The 15,950-nt window shown below is 45.4% G+C and overlaps 1 protein-coding gene across 1 annotated transcript in view; it reads left to right on the top strand.

The window, feature by feature from the left end:
* Positions 1 to 15,950, top strand: part of LOC137627614 (ethanolaminephosphotransferase 1-like) — a 116,529-nt gene that overhangs the window by 61,464 nt on the left and 39,115 nt on the right. The window contains exon 5 of the mRNA XM_068358702.1: positions 12,403 to 12,560. Within this exon, the coding sequence (XP_068214803.1) occupies positions 12,403 to 12,560 (158 nt within the window). The remainder of the gene's footprint in view (positions 1 to 12,402; positions 12,561 to 15,950) is intronic.

The raw sequence follows: 15,950 nt of genomic DNA, 5'->3' as shown, positions 1-15,950 counted from the left end.
GAATGTGACTAGATTTGGAATAAGGATACTTTCATTCTAAGCCCAGTAAGTATTGAAGATGTGACGGTAAAATTAGTGTGTGGTATGTACTGTATCTTTACTGTGGAACCCCACAGGTACCAACTAGATTCATGTGCATTTCCTGCTCATCCGAGAAGCTAAAGAAAGTCTCAATAAGCAATCTCAGGTATCACATGTCGAAAATACTCTTCTTAGACCCCAAATATTCTTTTTGGTATTCATTCTATGCACTCTCCTTGGGCTTCTCAGTACACACATCTCTCCAGGTGAGAGCCCTGATCATATCTGTTACCCTTTCTACGCCCACCTTGGACGTTTCTCTTAGTATGTTGACTGTGTCTGGAATATATCTGTAACACGTGGCCTACCTAAGGTAATCCTGGCGACCCTTTTCGCTTCTTTCATACATCTGTAGCGATACAGTGTCCCATGAAACACATGTCGGAAGATGCTGTTTTGGTGGCTCCTGTTGCTAGTACGTTTATTGTTATACCTTCTGCTGCAGATGTTCACATGGATGGTCTGAAATTGAACTCCAATAAAACTGTCTGGTTATTTGAAAAGAGGTAACATCTGTTAGAAGTTTGTCATTGCATCAAGTTTATCCAAACTCATTGATTGCATTTGAGATGCTTCCAAGTTTGTTCAGTAAAGAGAAGATTATTGCAGCTAGTTCCCTAATAACGTTTCTATCAACTTGGACATCTCCATTCCTAGCTGCACAGGACAGTACAAGAGCCACCCTTTTCTTGCTCTGCAATCACCAGAAAAGGTGGAAGTTCTGGTCAGAATTAAAGGTGAGTTAGTCTGTTCAGAGGGACTGCAGCCCACCGAGAAGTTATTCTTTTCTCAAGACAATAATTTGTGTTTTCAAGGGAACGAATGGCAAATTAACTCATTTGCTTTTGTTCCATCACAGTTATAAACTATCAAACTTTAATAGGAGTATGACCTCAATAAAAGTGGAACATTCATTTAAACTTCTAAATACATAAGCATAGTTGCTAGCCAAGAGGCGGAGGAACCCTCACTTCAACTTTGGCAGCCAGACAGTTCCGACGTGTGTCCTGACATCTTCATCTGCTTAGATATTTTTTGTTCTGTAACCTGAATACAAACCTACGCTTCGCCGTAAGGACGAGCAATTAAAATTCAGCGAAGGTTAACTACCCATCCCGCTAGTTAGTTGGCAGGGGGGTGTAGTTAGCTACTCCTCCCACTCACACCTTTGATTGAGCTCACTTTGCTTTTGGCTTGGATGGTGAATGTTTGTTGTCGCTTTTCATCCTCACCAAATATTTGGACTGCCATTAATGCTTTTTGTGCTCTCTCTGTTTCCGTGTGTGTGAGTTGACTTCTGCCAACCATTTGTACCTGCCATGGAATTGAGGGCTGGCCCTGCGGTACCTTCATGTCTGCCGAGAACACCGATCCTCACACCCTTTGTCCCTTCTGCAGAGTTCAATGGTGTGATATTGATAAACAGTGTAATGAGTGTTGGGAGAGGTCTGGCTCCCAGTGGGAAAGGTTTGGACGATGGCGGTAGAGGAAGTCTAAGCAAGATTCTTCTCCTTCGAAGCAGAAAAAATCCAAGACTTCTTCCGCTTCCTGACCTTCCTCCGAAGCTCCTGCTCGTTCGGTCTCTTCCGAGAGACTGGCGAGTAGTAGCTCAGGCCCTTTAACACATGGTCAACCTCGGTCCGTTGCTGTAGGCTGTGCTCCCCCCCCCCCCTGCCGAACATCCTTCGAGGGGAAAGCAAAGTCCTTCGTCAGTCTCTCCTGCGAGTGTTTCTTCCCCTTGGGGAAGTTGATTCATAGAAACTTCTTTGGAGGACTGCTGCAGCAAAAGGTTAGCTTGCGGATCCACCGGCCCTCAGAATGCGTCATTGTTCTCATCGTGCTCGCCCTCCTCTTCATCTTAGATGTGCGCCTTCACTATCGGTGAAAAGGTGCCTCTTTGGCTCTTCAGTTTTGTTTACGTAGGCTTCCTAAGCAGAGGAGCCTTCTCGTCTCGTCTTCTAGCCCTCAACCTTTGCCTGCTGCTGGACTTTCTTCTGATGACACTGCCGCTAGTAATTGGACTTCAGCCTTGGACTCTCCTGTGGATCGTGCGCCATCCCCTATGGTGTATGTTTACCCTTCCAAAAGGCACATCCCTTTTCCAGTTCTTCCTATGCGCCGTTCTTGTACTTCTCGCTATCCTCCTGACCTGCCATCTACGTTCCTGACTTCAGTTCTGCACCTGCCTGCTTGCTGTGTGACCACGCGTCGCTCACTTGTGCGTCATCCTGCTATGCGCCATCCTCGTGCACTCTCGTCGACAACGCATTGTTCACCAGCGCCCCGGGTTCCTGCACAACGATCTCCTGCTTGTCAGGGCACTTGAACTCCATCTAAGCTGCCAGATCGTGGTCCAGCTGTGCCCAAGAGCTCACCAACACACCAGCGCTCATCAACACCAATGCTCACCAGCACAGCAGCTCTCGCCAGCGTGCTATCGCTCTCCAGCGCGTCACCGTTCTCCAGCACGCCAGCGCTCCTCAGCATGTCCATGCCCTCCAGTGCATCAACGTTTGCCAGCTCGCCAACACGCCAACGCTCACCAGCTAGCCATTGCTCTCCAGCTCATCAGTGCTCTCCTGCACGCCAGCGCTCAACAGCTCGCCGGTGCTCACCAGCTTACCATCTCTCGCCATCACACAAGCAGGTTTCTCCTCCACTAGCGCTGAGCGGACATCGACAGGCAGAACCAGACTCTCCGACTTCGCACCATCAAGAGGGCAGGAAAGAACGGAAAGGTAAGAGTTCATACAACATGTCTCCGTCGTCTCATTCCCCTCCCCGCAAACGCATTACAGCGTGACCGTTGGGGAAAGAGAGAAAGGGCTCTAGAGGGGAGTTCAAGATCCTGAAGATTCCGACTTCCATGGCGGACCCACAGTGTCATCCAGCTCTGGAAGAGACTCCTCAAAGGGGACCTTGGGTCCCTTTCCTCTCAGGAGATCTCTCTGACAGCAAGCAGCCATGGTCAGAGCGGTTGTGCAATCCTTCAGGCCAGCCTTTTCTTCATGCTCTTCAGAGGCCTCTGCAGGCCCCCAAAATTCGTCGGCTCCAGCAGAGTCCTGGCATAGAACCCCTGCTGCTTCACCCCTAAAGAGGAAAAGAGGAGTCTCTGATGCTGTCACATCTCCTAGGCCAATCCTTCCTTGTACTCCTCCCAGATGCTCTCCCCCCTCACCCCTGCCGGGGGAGCCTCGCGAGGGGCAGACGTCTTTGGAGGAAGACCCCTTGCTCGGAGAGCTCTCCACTTCTGGTAGGAACTAGGAAGGATAGGCCAACAAGCCTTCAATGTTAGAGTTCTACCTTCATCCCCGCAAAGCATTAAAGGACTCTAAGACACTTCTCGAGTCCTCTACAAGGACCTCCAGACCCACAGGGCCTGTCAGCCACTCTAGGGATATCAGCGACCCACCCCGAGTTGAGCTCGCAGGGGTGGAGGAAGGAGACTTTGCTGCCAGTCCCACTTCAGAGGGGGAGCAGAAAGAGTCAGAACATGCCTTCTGGTAAGTTCTGACTCTTATCAGGGTTCTCAATGGGTTTGCTGACCCAGAGATAACCCCCCCCTCCCAGAGGGCAAAGACATGGTCCTAGATTGTGTCTTTGGCACTCAGAAGCCCTCAAAGGCCAGTGCAGCCTTGTCCTGGTCCCAAGGGCTGAAGAGTGCCAGGGCTAAGATCACTCAATAGCTCTCAGACTTCTATCATCTTTCGAGCTCTTTTGCCAAGCTACTTCCCCCTCCTCGAGTCCAGCAAAGGAGGTACTACGAGGTCATGGACGAGCCTCGTCCAGCTCTTCCACTCCACTACTCTCTAGAAGAACTAACCAAGCGGGTCTCTATTGAGAGAGACTCCTCTCCAACCGTCAGGTCTCTTTCTCGGCAGCAGAGATCCTCAATCAGGAGAAAGTCACGAAGTATGCCATATAGGCTACTTCCTGGCTTGATCTTTGGTTGGGGACTTGGGGATCCTGGTACGGACCGAGGATTTTTCCAAAGTACCAGGAAGGCTATGGAAACCTTCCTCTTCTCAGGCACTCGCACCATCGAGTTTCTTGTGGGCAAGCACCATCTTGAAACGTTGTGATGCAGTGTGTGAGAGGTTCCATCAGCAGGTCCCTAATGCCAAGATCGTTAGGCTCAGGAACTCCTCTCTTTTTGAGCCAAAGAATGTGGAACAGGCTGCAGAGAGATGGAGGAAGTCTCTCCAGAACTCTCTCCTCCATAGGGCCTTGACATCCAGGCCCTACAAACCACCAGCTCCTCAGTAGTCTAATCCAGCCAAGACCTCGACGAGCAAGACGACACCGAAGCAGATGGTGTCTGAGAAGCCCTTTCCTACCAAGGACAGGAAGGGCACAAAGTCCTCCAGGGGAGGAAAAAATCCTGGAGGGAGCGGCTGCAGCCGTAAATGCTAAGATAGGCATTCCCCCCCTTGTCCACCTGTGGGAGGATGCCTTGATTCGGTCAAGGTCCAGTTCATGTCATCTCGCCCTCCCCTGATCAGGAATCCAGTGTCGAGTAGACTCCTTTGCGATGGGATCAGAAAAGGGGGTAGCCCTCTGAGGAGAAGTCAAGACCCTGTTGAAGAAGGGCGCTCTCCAGGAGGTACTGACGATTTCCCAGGCTTCTTCAGTTGACTCTTTCTTGTGAAAAAGGCATCTGGAGGCTGGAGGCTAGTCTTCGACCTCTCAGCTCTAAACGAGTTTGTCAAGCAAACTCTGTTCAGCATGGAGACATCAGACAGGGTCAGAGAAGCGGTATAACCACAGGACTTCATGTGCACACTGAACCTAAAGGATGCGTACTTCCAGATCCTAATCCATCCGTCTTCAAGGAAGTACTTAAGATTCAGCCTAGACAACAAGAAATGCCAGTTCAAGGTGCTGTGCTTCGGTCTTTCCACAGCACCACAAGTCTTCACCAGTGTTCCCCTTTGTGTCATCTTGGGCACACAGGATTGGCATCCATCTCCTCTGTTATCTGAAGGACTGGCTAAGCTTAGCAGACTCGGTGTCAACCCTTCTTCAACACCGAGACAAACTTCTAAGGCTTTGCCAGGGTCTGGGGATCATGGTAAATATCGAGAAGTCCTCCCTGCTTCCCACGCAAAGACTGGTATACCTAGGTATGATTTTAGACACCAATCTCCACAAAGCCTTCCCATCAGTCACCAGGATAATGAGGCCGAGAAAGGTCACAAGACCTTTTCTTAGGCGAGAAGAACTTCCAGCCCAGATATGGCTACGTCTCCTCAGGCACCTATCATCTCTGGCCCGTCTAGTCCCCAACAGCCGCCTCAGGATTTGATCTCCAGTAGCGGCTCCAGTTCAGGTGTAACCAAGCCTTCAACTCCCCGGACACCCGGATCCCCATGGGACCAGCGAAACAGACAGACCTCGAATGGTGGGTGTCAGACGAGAATCTGCGGAAAGGCGTAGATCTTCTCGTCCTCCCCCCAGATTTGATGCTGTTCTCAGACACTTAAAAAAAATGAAGAAAAAAAGAAAAAAAAAAAAAGGTGGGGGCTCCTACGTGCTGCACCACACGACCTTAGGCCGCTGGTTAGAGTCAGAAAAATATCTCCAAATAAATCTCCTAGAGATGAGGGCCGTCTTTTTGGCCCTTCAACAGTTCCATCAGTTCCTGGCAGGCCACTCAATAATGGTGATGAGCGACAACACCACGGTAGTGGCTTACAATAACAAACAAGGAGGTACTTTTTTGCAGCCCCCATCCCATCTAGCTGTAGAGATACTGAGATTGGCTTAGATTCACTCGATACCACTATCGGCATGCTAAATTCTAGGCAAGAGGAATGTGCTCGCGGACAACCTGAGCCGAACATCTCAGATAGTGAGTACCGAGTGGTCTTTGGATCATCTAGTAGCCAACAAAGTCCTGACCTTATGGGGTTCTTCGACTGTGGATCTGTTCGCAACATCCCTGATCTTCAGGCTCCCATTGTACTGCTCCCAGTCCCAGACTCCAAGGCTCTCTGGCAAGATGCATTCCAACAACGGTGGGATAACATCGACGTGTACGCCTTTTCCCCGTTTTGTCTGATGAGGAGGATGCTTAACAAGATCAGAACATCGGTCAACCTCTCATTGAATCTCATTGCTCCGCTATAGCATCATGCAGAAAGGTTTCTTGACCTTCTGCAACTCCTGACGAAGTCTCCAAGAGAACTCTGTCCAATGAGAAGTTTGAGGCTTTACCTCAAAAGAACAGCAGCAGCCCTTCCACGTGTGCCTTCACTTTTCATCAGAACAGGGAGGAATAAGAGCCGGGTCACCAAGAATACCATCTCTGCTTGGATTCTCAGGGTCATAGACCATTCCCTGAATCTAGTCCCTACTCCTTCACGTCGCCCCAGAGCCGACGATGTCAGGGGCGTAGCTACGTCCCTGGCCTTCAAAATAAACTTCTCAGTGACGCAGGTTCTAGATCTAGGCTGGGGTGGGGATTCGTCAAAATACGTTCACAGCCCACTACCTGCAAGACGGGACCCACAGGAGGCTCGATCTTTCTCTATCGGCCCTGTGGTGGCTGCACAAAAGCTGGTATAATACCTCAGGCTCCTTATTGAACTAGTAGCAGAAGGTTGAGGGTACTGTTACCCGGTTTTAGTCTGCATGAATGAAAAGGTATGACTGGCTCTTATTCTTTTCTTTATCCTCCCCTCTCTTGGGGAAAGCAGCAACTTGGGTTCTCTGCACAAGCTGACCTCAAACCACTGCAGGTAAACCATTCGTCCTTGTGTACCTAGTATTATGTCAATAATTTTGCGTCCCCATACCCTGGCGAGGTGGTATTGGGGAAGTCTAGCTTACAACAGTTTTTCCTATAAAGACTTGGAATAACTTTTACCTTGACAGTCACACTGGTTATCTCAACACACTGCTTTCGTAGGCCGCAGATCTTGCGTAGCAAGGTTTAGCAAAGTGTAAGAACTCCATATTTTTGGTACCTACCTATTCAAAATAAGGAGCCCCCAAGTAGCCAAAAAGCCAGTTTGGCAGGGACGTCAACCCTCCTATTGGGTGAGTCACCCCTAATAAATAGCGTTGGTTTGTATTCCAGTTATGGAACAAATGATAAATCCTGAGATAGTTGTATTTTTCCTAACGATACAAACTTTTAACTATTTATACAAACTTACCCACTGACCCTTTCCCCCTTGAAGTCCTACCTCCAAGTAAAGAGAGCTCAATCACAGGTGTGTGAGTGGGAGGGTGGTAGCGAACTCCACCCCCCTCCCCAAACTATCAGGATGGGTATCAACCCTCGCTAAATTTTAATGGCTCGTCCTTTCAGCTTCGCCAAAAGTAAAACCCTTAATAAATCACTAAAGGTTTGTATTGTAAGGAAAAATACAAATTATCTCCGAATTTGTCGTGCTTTTTCTTTCAAAATGTATAGATAGTCTGGCTGACGTTCAAATTTGAAGGATATTAATGTAAAAAATTAAGAATATGCAGTTTTTCCCAATACAGTAACTGTAGTTTTGACAATTTTGTGTGTTATCTGTTAGTTTTCATTAGACTTTTCTGCTCCATTGGAGGTCTTCGCCTTTTTGTCAGTGTCTACCTGACCCTGAGAAGCCTCATCTATGAGTTGTGCTGTTGTTGCTCTTCCCTGTGAGATTGTCCTCATTGTCCTGCACAACTACCAGAGAAAAGGAATTTAAGTTTTTCCTTTCCTCCCACCTTATCTTGGTTGGTATCTTTGCTGTAACTTTAGGAGAAGGAAATGAAGATGATGCCTAGGAAGTTGGATTGATAGAACTAAGCTCATGCACTGCCAGTTGGGACAAGGGCCGCTGTTCCTTTTCCCTCTTTCTTGACGATCTTTTTCTCTTTCGACTTGGGGAAGTGAGTAGCAAGGTTTGCTGTAATTATTCCAGTCTGGAAAGAAGTGTCAGTATACACTGGCTTTACATTCATCCTTTCCATCTGCTGAGCCTTCGTCTGCTGTTAGAAGACAACAGCTGCCCCAAAGAATTCTGCCAGAGGTGAACAAGTGTAATCAGTTCTTTTCTGAGCGACTAAAGTTCTTCACGTGCAAGTATTACAGGCGCACATGCTCCATACAAAAGGATTCTACGCATATATGCTCTACACCATGTCTTCACAAATATAATCATCTACGTGCATAGTCTTAACAGACACAATCAATCGTGCGCAAAACCATCATGAACACTCATCCAAGGGCACTGGATCCACAAACACTTATTAGCTACGCGTACGAGCATGAGTTTTACCAACAGGAACATCAACTTGCATGATTACCACCAAGCCCAAATGGGTCACTCCTCTTGATATAGATTGCCTCCAGCATACCAAAGCTCGGACACTGCTTGAGCAGTATTAGTGTAACCAGTTACCATGTGACAAGGACTCCCCTGACTAATCTCTCCCTGCTTACGAGTGAAAGGGAAGGTGTGTACCTGGAGTGTCTCAACTGAGCGGGCAATCCTGTTGTATTCTCAGAGGTCATGTGTAAGGAACGTTTCCTTCCCAGAGAATATGTTTCAGTATACGATTCATGCATTCACAGCGTTTGTAGGAAATTACGCAATTGGACATCTCGCATCTGTTCTTCACTGACTTTTGGGTAACAGAACTTCTGTCATTTGCTTTGTTCCAACTTTACTAGTGCACAATACAGATGGCAGAGGTAATTAGGATAGTTTTCGTCGCCTGTACGGATTACAAGATCTTCCCTTCATGAACACTGAGATTTCCCTGTGCTCTTTCACTTTGGGTTTTGTCTTCACAGGAACGTTCTGATTGTGTTCTCTCCTGGCAAGGCAAATTTCTCGCTCTTCTTCTCTACGATCATCCTTTCTAATGTGACCAGCTGCGTGCCTCGATCAAGATCCTTACGATTGGTCACCATGCAAAGGGGGATCACACGAAGGGGGACCACAGTGATGCCGGTCACCTATTACTTGTCCATTCCCATCATGACCAAACCAGAAACTATCAACGAGATCTTCTTACGTGCCGAAACTGTTTCATGACCGTGATCTTCCTACACAGATAGCAGTCCGGGACATGTGATCATCCCATGCTTCAAGAGTGTCTTGGACTCCAAGGTCTTCTAACTTTCACACAGTGGGGACTTGAACTGTGGACTTAACATATCTAATCTTAGCACCTGTACTGTACAAGCCTCAGGATACTACATCGTGCTTGTTTCCGTTGACCAATCTCTTGGTATACCCTGCAAGCCCTATGTCAAAGGTCAAAGTAAGGGTTGCTCCACTTGTCGGGTGGGTAGGAACTACCTGTTACCCAACACTCAACTATATTTATCTCATTAAAAGTTTGAATGGTTATTGCAGCTTCACTGAAGGTCCCCAACTTGCAAACATTTAGAGATACAAACATGAATCCAAGTGAAATCATAAATCTCACATATTGTATCAAAAGTTCATAATAGAATGCTGTAATTAAACAATACATAATTCAATAGAGTAAGCAAGACGACATTTACAATATGGAGCGGGGTTATTTATTTACTTTTGCAGCTGAAAATCGTAGGCATAGGACTTAAGAGGAAGCCTACCCTGAGGCAAAATTTGAGAAAACTTGACTTTGCAAACAGCTTCTTGGAACCTATTTAAGTTTGTAAGTTGAGGACTTTCTGTGCTAATATTAAAGGACTCAGGTTTGTATAGTTATGAAAAATGAAACTTATTAGTCCTGATGCCGAGGGGAAACATAGGCCAGATGACAAAAGGGGCCAGGGGGTACCCTCAGTGTCCTGTCTTAACAGGTATTAACTACAGTCAACCCTTGCCTTACGCGAGTTTATACTTAGCGATTTATATGCAGCACAGAGAACCATAATACCTAGTAAATGAAAAATAAAATATTAGCGATAAATAATCTTGTGGCGCGATGATTTCAAATATTCCATGCTCCTTTGCACTGGGCTTGCTTCGGGCCTCTTCCCTCCCCTTCAACCCAGCTCTTCCCAACTCTCGCTGTACACTGCATATCCATTTACAGTGGTAGAAAATTACAACTATATTTGAAATAAACCAAATTTTGATTAAACTGGTGTTTCACCTAACTGTATCCAATAATAATGCCTGTAATATTCACATTTTAGTATCATATTTGTAAATGAAAACATAGTGGATTATATTGTTTTCCATTGTTTACGTTTATACTTTCCAAATCAACTGATTAAGGCATACTACCAAATAATATTTCATATTTGCTAAAAGAAACCATAATTACTTGATCTATCATTTTCCAATTAGCATACTAATTTCAATAGTTTTATTTGAAATAGTTACCTTATGTTTTACTTATTGTTGAGTTGAATTGCATAAAGTTGAGAGAGAGAGAGAGAGAGAGAGAGAGAGAGAGAGAGAGAGAGAGAGAGAGAGAGAGAGAGAGAGAGAGAGAGAGTGAGTGTGAGTGTGAGTGTGAGTGTGAGTGTGAGTGTGAGTGTGAGTGTGTGTGTGTGTTTTTTTTTTTGTGTTGTCAATGGTACCAGTAGATTAGGTTTGTGCATGTATTGTACCACTATTTAAGGGTAAGGGAGATGTGCACATGTGTTGTAATTCAAGGGGTATTAGTTTGTTGAGTGTGATTGGAAAAGTGTATGGTAGAGTACCGATTAATAGGATTAAGAATAAAACAGAGAATGCAATCTTAGAAGTACAGGGTGGTTTTAGAAAAGGTAGAGGATGTATGAATCAGATTTTTACAGTTAGGCAGATATGCGAGAAATATTTGCGTTTATGGATCTAAAGAAAGCGTATGATAGTTGATAGGGAAGCGATGTGGAATGTGATGAGGTTTTATGGAATTTGTGGAAGGTTGTTGCAAGCAGTGAAAAGTTTCTACAAAGGTAGTAAAGCATGTGTTAGGATAGGAAATGAAGTGAGCAATTGGTCTCCGGTGAGAGTAGGGCTGAGACAGGGATGTGTGATGTCATCATGGTTGTTTAACTTGTATGGTGATGGAGTGGTGAGAGAGGTGAATGCTCGAGTGCTTGGAAGTTTGAGAATTAATGTGGGTAAGAGTAAGGTTATGAGATGTACGAGAAGGGAAGGTGGTGCGAGGTTGAATGTCATGTTGAATGTACAGTTACTGGAGGAGGTGGATCAGTTTAAGTTCCTGGGGTCTGTTGTTGCAGCAAATGGTGGAGCGGAAGCAGATGTACATCAGAGAATGAATGAAGGTTGCAAAGTGTTGAGGGCAGTGAAGGGAGTGGTAAAGAATAGAGGGTTGGGCATGAGTGTAAAGAGAGTTCTGTATGAGAAAGTGATTGTACCAGTTGCGATGTATGGATCGGAGTTGTGGGGAATGAAAGTGACGGAGAGACAGAAATTGAATGTGTTTGAGATGAAGTTTCTGAAGAGTATGGGTGGTGTATCTTGAGTAGATAGGGTTAGGAACAAAGTAGTGAGGGTGAGAACGGGTGTAAGAAATGAGTTAGCAGCTAGAGTGTATATGAATGTGTTGAGGTGGTTTGGCCATGTTGAGAGAATGGAAAATGGCTGTCTACTAAAGAAGGTGATGAATGCAAGAGTTGATGGGAAAAGTACAAGAGGAAGGCCAAGATTTGGGTGGATGGATGGAGTGAAGAAAGCTCTGGGTGATAGGAGGATAGATGTGAGAGAGGCAAGAGAGTGTGCTAGAAATAGAAATGAATGGCGAGCGATTGCGACGCAGTTCCGGTAGGCCCTGCTGCTTCATCCGGTCACCTTGGATGACCGCGGAGGTAGCAGCAGTAGGGGATTCAGCATTATGAAGCTTCATCTGTGGTGGATAATGAGGGAGGGTGGGCTGTGCTACCCTAGCAGTACCAGCTAACCTTGGTTGAGTCCCTCGTCAGGCTGGGAGGAACGTAGAGAGGAAAGGTCCCCCTTTTATTCATTTGTTTGATGTCGGCTACCCCCCAAAATTGGGGGAAGTGCCATGGTATATGGATATATTTAATACAGTATGTATTCATTTGATTAAAGCTACTTATACAGTGATAGAAACCAAGAAAAAAACTATAATAAGCAGTACTTAGTGCGTTATTTATCCAAGTGGAGGCAATGGACAGGCATTTGTTAGATTAGCTTAGATGTTATCCAACCCTAGTGTACCAAATATACGCGAAATCGTGCTTTTCGTACCTGTATCTGTTATTTAACCCTCGGAAAGAGTTGGAGCTGACTGTACCATATCAGACTTTATTGACCATATCCATATTATGCCAGAAGATACTGGTACATGAAAGGCTTTATTGTTTATGTCTATGAAAACTACAAATTACTGTACATTTAAAATGTGTCAATTATTTTTCAGCTCATCTTTGTTATTTACTTGGTGACTGGCATATGGGGACAACACATCTGGAAATTTGAGATCTTTTGGGGAATATCTTCAGGAACAATGTTTGAGTGTATGATGTACACAGGATCTCTTGTTACGTCTCTGCCCATGTCGTTCTACAATGTTTATAAGTAAGTTTTCTTGTGAAAAAAAAAGAATTTAATCACATTTTCATGTTAGATGATGAAAAAGCTGTGTACTGTATATACAAAGGGAAGTACCTTTTAAATATTCAATCTTCCATTTATTGGGATGTAATAAAATGCTCCTTATTTCTATGAAATTTTCTGTTGCTCATTATGTTTTTCTCTCGAAACCTGGTTTTCTATTGGCGTTTACTCAAAAATAAAATTATTATTATTATTATTATTGTTGTTATTGTTATTATTACTTGTGAAGCTACAACCCTAGTTGGAAAAGCAGGATGCTATAAGCCCTGGGGCCCGAACAGGGGAAAATAGCCCCAGTGAGGAAGGGAAACAAGGAAAAATAGAATATTTTAAGAACAGTAACAACATTTTAAGAACAGTAACAACATTGAAATAAATATTTCCTATATTAACTATAGAAACTTTAACAAAACAAGAGAAAGAGATGTTATATAGAATAGAGTGCCCGAGTGTACCCTCAAGCAAGAGAACTCTAACCCATGACAGTAGAATACCATGGTACAGAGGCAATGGCACTACTCAAGACTAGAAAACAATGGTTTGATTTTAGAGTGTCCTTCTCTCAGAAGAGCTGCTTACCATAGCTAAAGAGTCTTCTACCCTTACCAAGAGAAAAGTAGCCACTGAACTATTTCATGGTAGTAGTTAACCCCTTGGGTGAAGAAGAATTGTTTGGTAATCTCAGTGTTGAGCTTCACAGGTTCCCTGCACAAGGCAAGGTAGCAAGAGGTCATACGGTTGGGTATGTGAAGGGAGCAGATATCCTTTCGGAGGTTGATTTTCCTCTCGAGGCTCCGAGGATCTTCAACCTAAGAGTATTGTGCCTGCTCAACTGTTTTGGCCTAAGCTTCTGCTCGCCCGACGTTTGCTCTGCTTTGGCTGGCGAGCGTAAGTAGTTTTTGACAAGGACTCTTCTTAGTGACTTGTTGGGTAATCCTTTCAGGACGAATCTAGAAATGCTCTTTGGCTACATTTCATAAGCAACGCGATGCCAACCTTCAACTTGAAAAAAGCCTCTTGACGGGAAGCATAGATTTCTGCCCGGAGTTCCGCCTCCAGGTGTCGAAAGCCATCCCTTACGAGGGAAAGGCATTATCCACCAGGTGTTGAGTAACTTTCCCTTTCAAGTGAGAGTCGTTTTCCACCAGGCGTTGTGCAATAATTCCTTACGAGGAAAAGATTCCCTCTACCAGCCACTGTCCGGCTATCTTCCCTCTTGGGAGACAGCAGCAACAGGGGTTGGTCACCTTTCCCATCTGTGGGAGAGACTGCCTTTGCCTGGATGATTTTTACCTTTTGGGGGATTCCTCCCTCGGGAATTGCATTCGTCCATGCCCCGCTCTTGCTCTTTGGACCATGGCGACAAAGGAGTTAGGTGACTGCTTGCAATTCCTGTTCATCACTGCCGTACCTTTGCCGCAGATGGTAACGGCTGCTGACCGCTACCTCCCCCATCGACGAATATCGTAGGATGTAACTCTTTGGTTTTATAACTGACATTGTGCCTTTGGGCACAACAAAGCTCTTAGAGCTCTGTGAGGCCAGGTCCTTCAGGACCTGTACCTTAAAGGTTTCCACCTCTTTCGAGGGAGAAACTACATGTAGGCTATAACTCTTCAGGGTTATTTCCTTCATCATGCCTCTTGGGGCACAATAGAACTCATGAAACTTTGTGAGGCCAAGCCCTTCGGAACCTGGGCCTCGTGTTTCAATCTCTTATGAGGGAGAAACAGCTGGTCTTCAAGGCCAGCACAACCTTTTTAGTTCCCTTTAGAGGGATGACCTAAGGCTACTCGCAACCCCCTGTGGGTGTTAGGATTAGCATGAGTACTCTGCAAAAACTTTAGTTTCGTAGATAAGTCATGAGCAGTGTTGCGCATCCATCCACTAAGTTCTAGCAAGGTGGGTGGGCGAGCTCTTTTGCCTGATGAAGGTTGGTCGCTTGGTACCCATTGCTGTGCTACCAGTGTTGGTTTATTGTTTCCTTTAGTGCACACTACCTGGGTAGTGCACAGAACATCAGGTTACTGTTGCCTCAAATGCATATTACTCACATTACCCGTATCTGTCCTTACAAATAAGATTCGATTCTCTCCTTACCAGCATTGGCGCCAAGCTGACGCCAGATAGTGTTTGCCAATGCTCACCAGTGCTAGCAGTTGTTTGCGAGCGCTCGCATGCGCTTGCCAGCATTTGCTTGCAAGCCTTAACAAACCTGCCTAGTGTTTGTGTTCTTTGTTTTGCGCCAACAAACCTTTACATGCGAGACTACGCTTCTTCATGGGAAACTCTCTTCCCTGAGGTTTACATAACTACTGTATAGGCATTTGCTAACACCCCTTGAAAAGCTGAAACTAACTCTTCGGTTGCACATGACGGCTTGCCAAGACTAAACCTAAGGGTTAGTGCCGTAAATACAGTTTAATACTGATCGCTGGGGTCTGTTGCATGCCATTATTGTGTCCCTGGCCACAACAAGATCTCATTAGATGCTAAGTTTCGTTAGACATAATCCTTCAGGTTATTTTCGTGGGCTTGTTTTCCTACGGGATGGAGAGCTCTTCGTAGGATTCGCACAACAGGCTTGTGAGATATACCCTTGCAAGGTTATTTTTTGCAAGCCTCTAGTCCCAAGGGAATGGTGTCAGCTCCTGCTTAAGTTTATGAATGATAGCAAGCCCCACCACCCACATGGCAGCCAGGCAAATATTGTTAGCTTTTGCCTACGTTTATGAACAATAGCAAGCCTCCCTCCCCCAAGGCGGGCAGGCAAACATTTAATACCGACTTAGGTCTGATCACTACGCCAACGGCATGTAATTTTCGTGTGTACACGAACTTGTTGACAATACCACAGCTAGTCAACGATCAATTTTTTCGAGCAATAATGTTGCGATTCGTTGCACATACATTCATTATTCCCACAAGGGGCTCATGCTCATTTTTTAACACTTAACTTATTCCCACAAGGGGGCTCATGCTCATTTTTTAACACTTACCTTATTCCCACAAGGGGGCTCATGCTCATTTTTTAACACTTACCGTATTCCCACAAGGGGGCTCATGTTCATTTTTTAACACTTACCTTATTCCCACAAGAGGGCTCATGCTCATTTTTTAACACTTACCTTATTCCCACAAGGGGGCTCATGCTCATTTTTTAACACTTACCTGGAGGCAAAGAGGTTTCACTTTGGCAACCGCATGCAGGCAATGGATCTTTTCTACCAACAAGGAATATGTACCATCATAGTACTCCGATCTGATAGATCGGATTATGGGATGGTAGGAGGGTAATAAACCTGACTTCCCATATGGAATATAACCAGCGAAACTAATGATCTATCAGAT

Source organism: Palaemon carinicauda, chromosome 35 (assembly GCF_036898095.1).
Source record: "Palaemon carinicauda isolate YSFRI2023 chromosome 35, ASM3689809v2, whole genome shotgun sequence".
NCBI lineage: Eukaryota > Metazoa > Arthropoda > Malacostraca > Decapoda > Palaemonidae > Palaemon > Palaemon carinicauda.
Note: the sequence above shows the minus strand (reverse complement) of the source record. Positions and strands in the feature narration are given on the sequence as shown.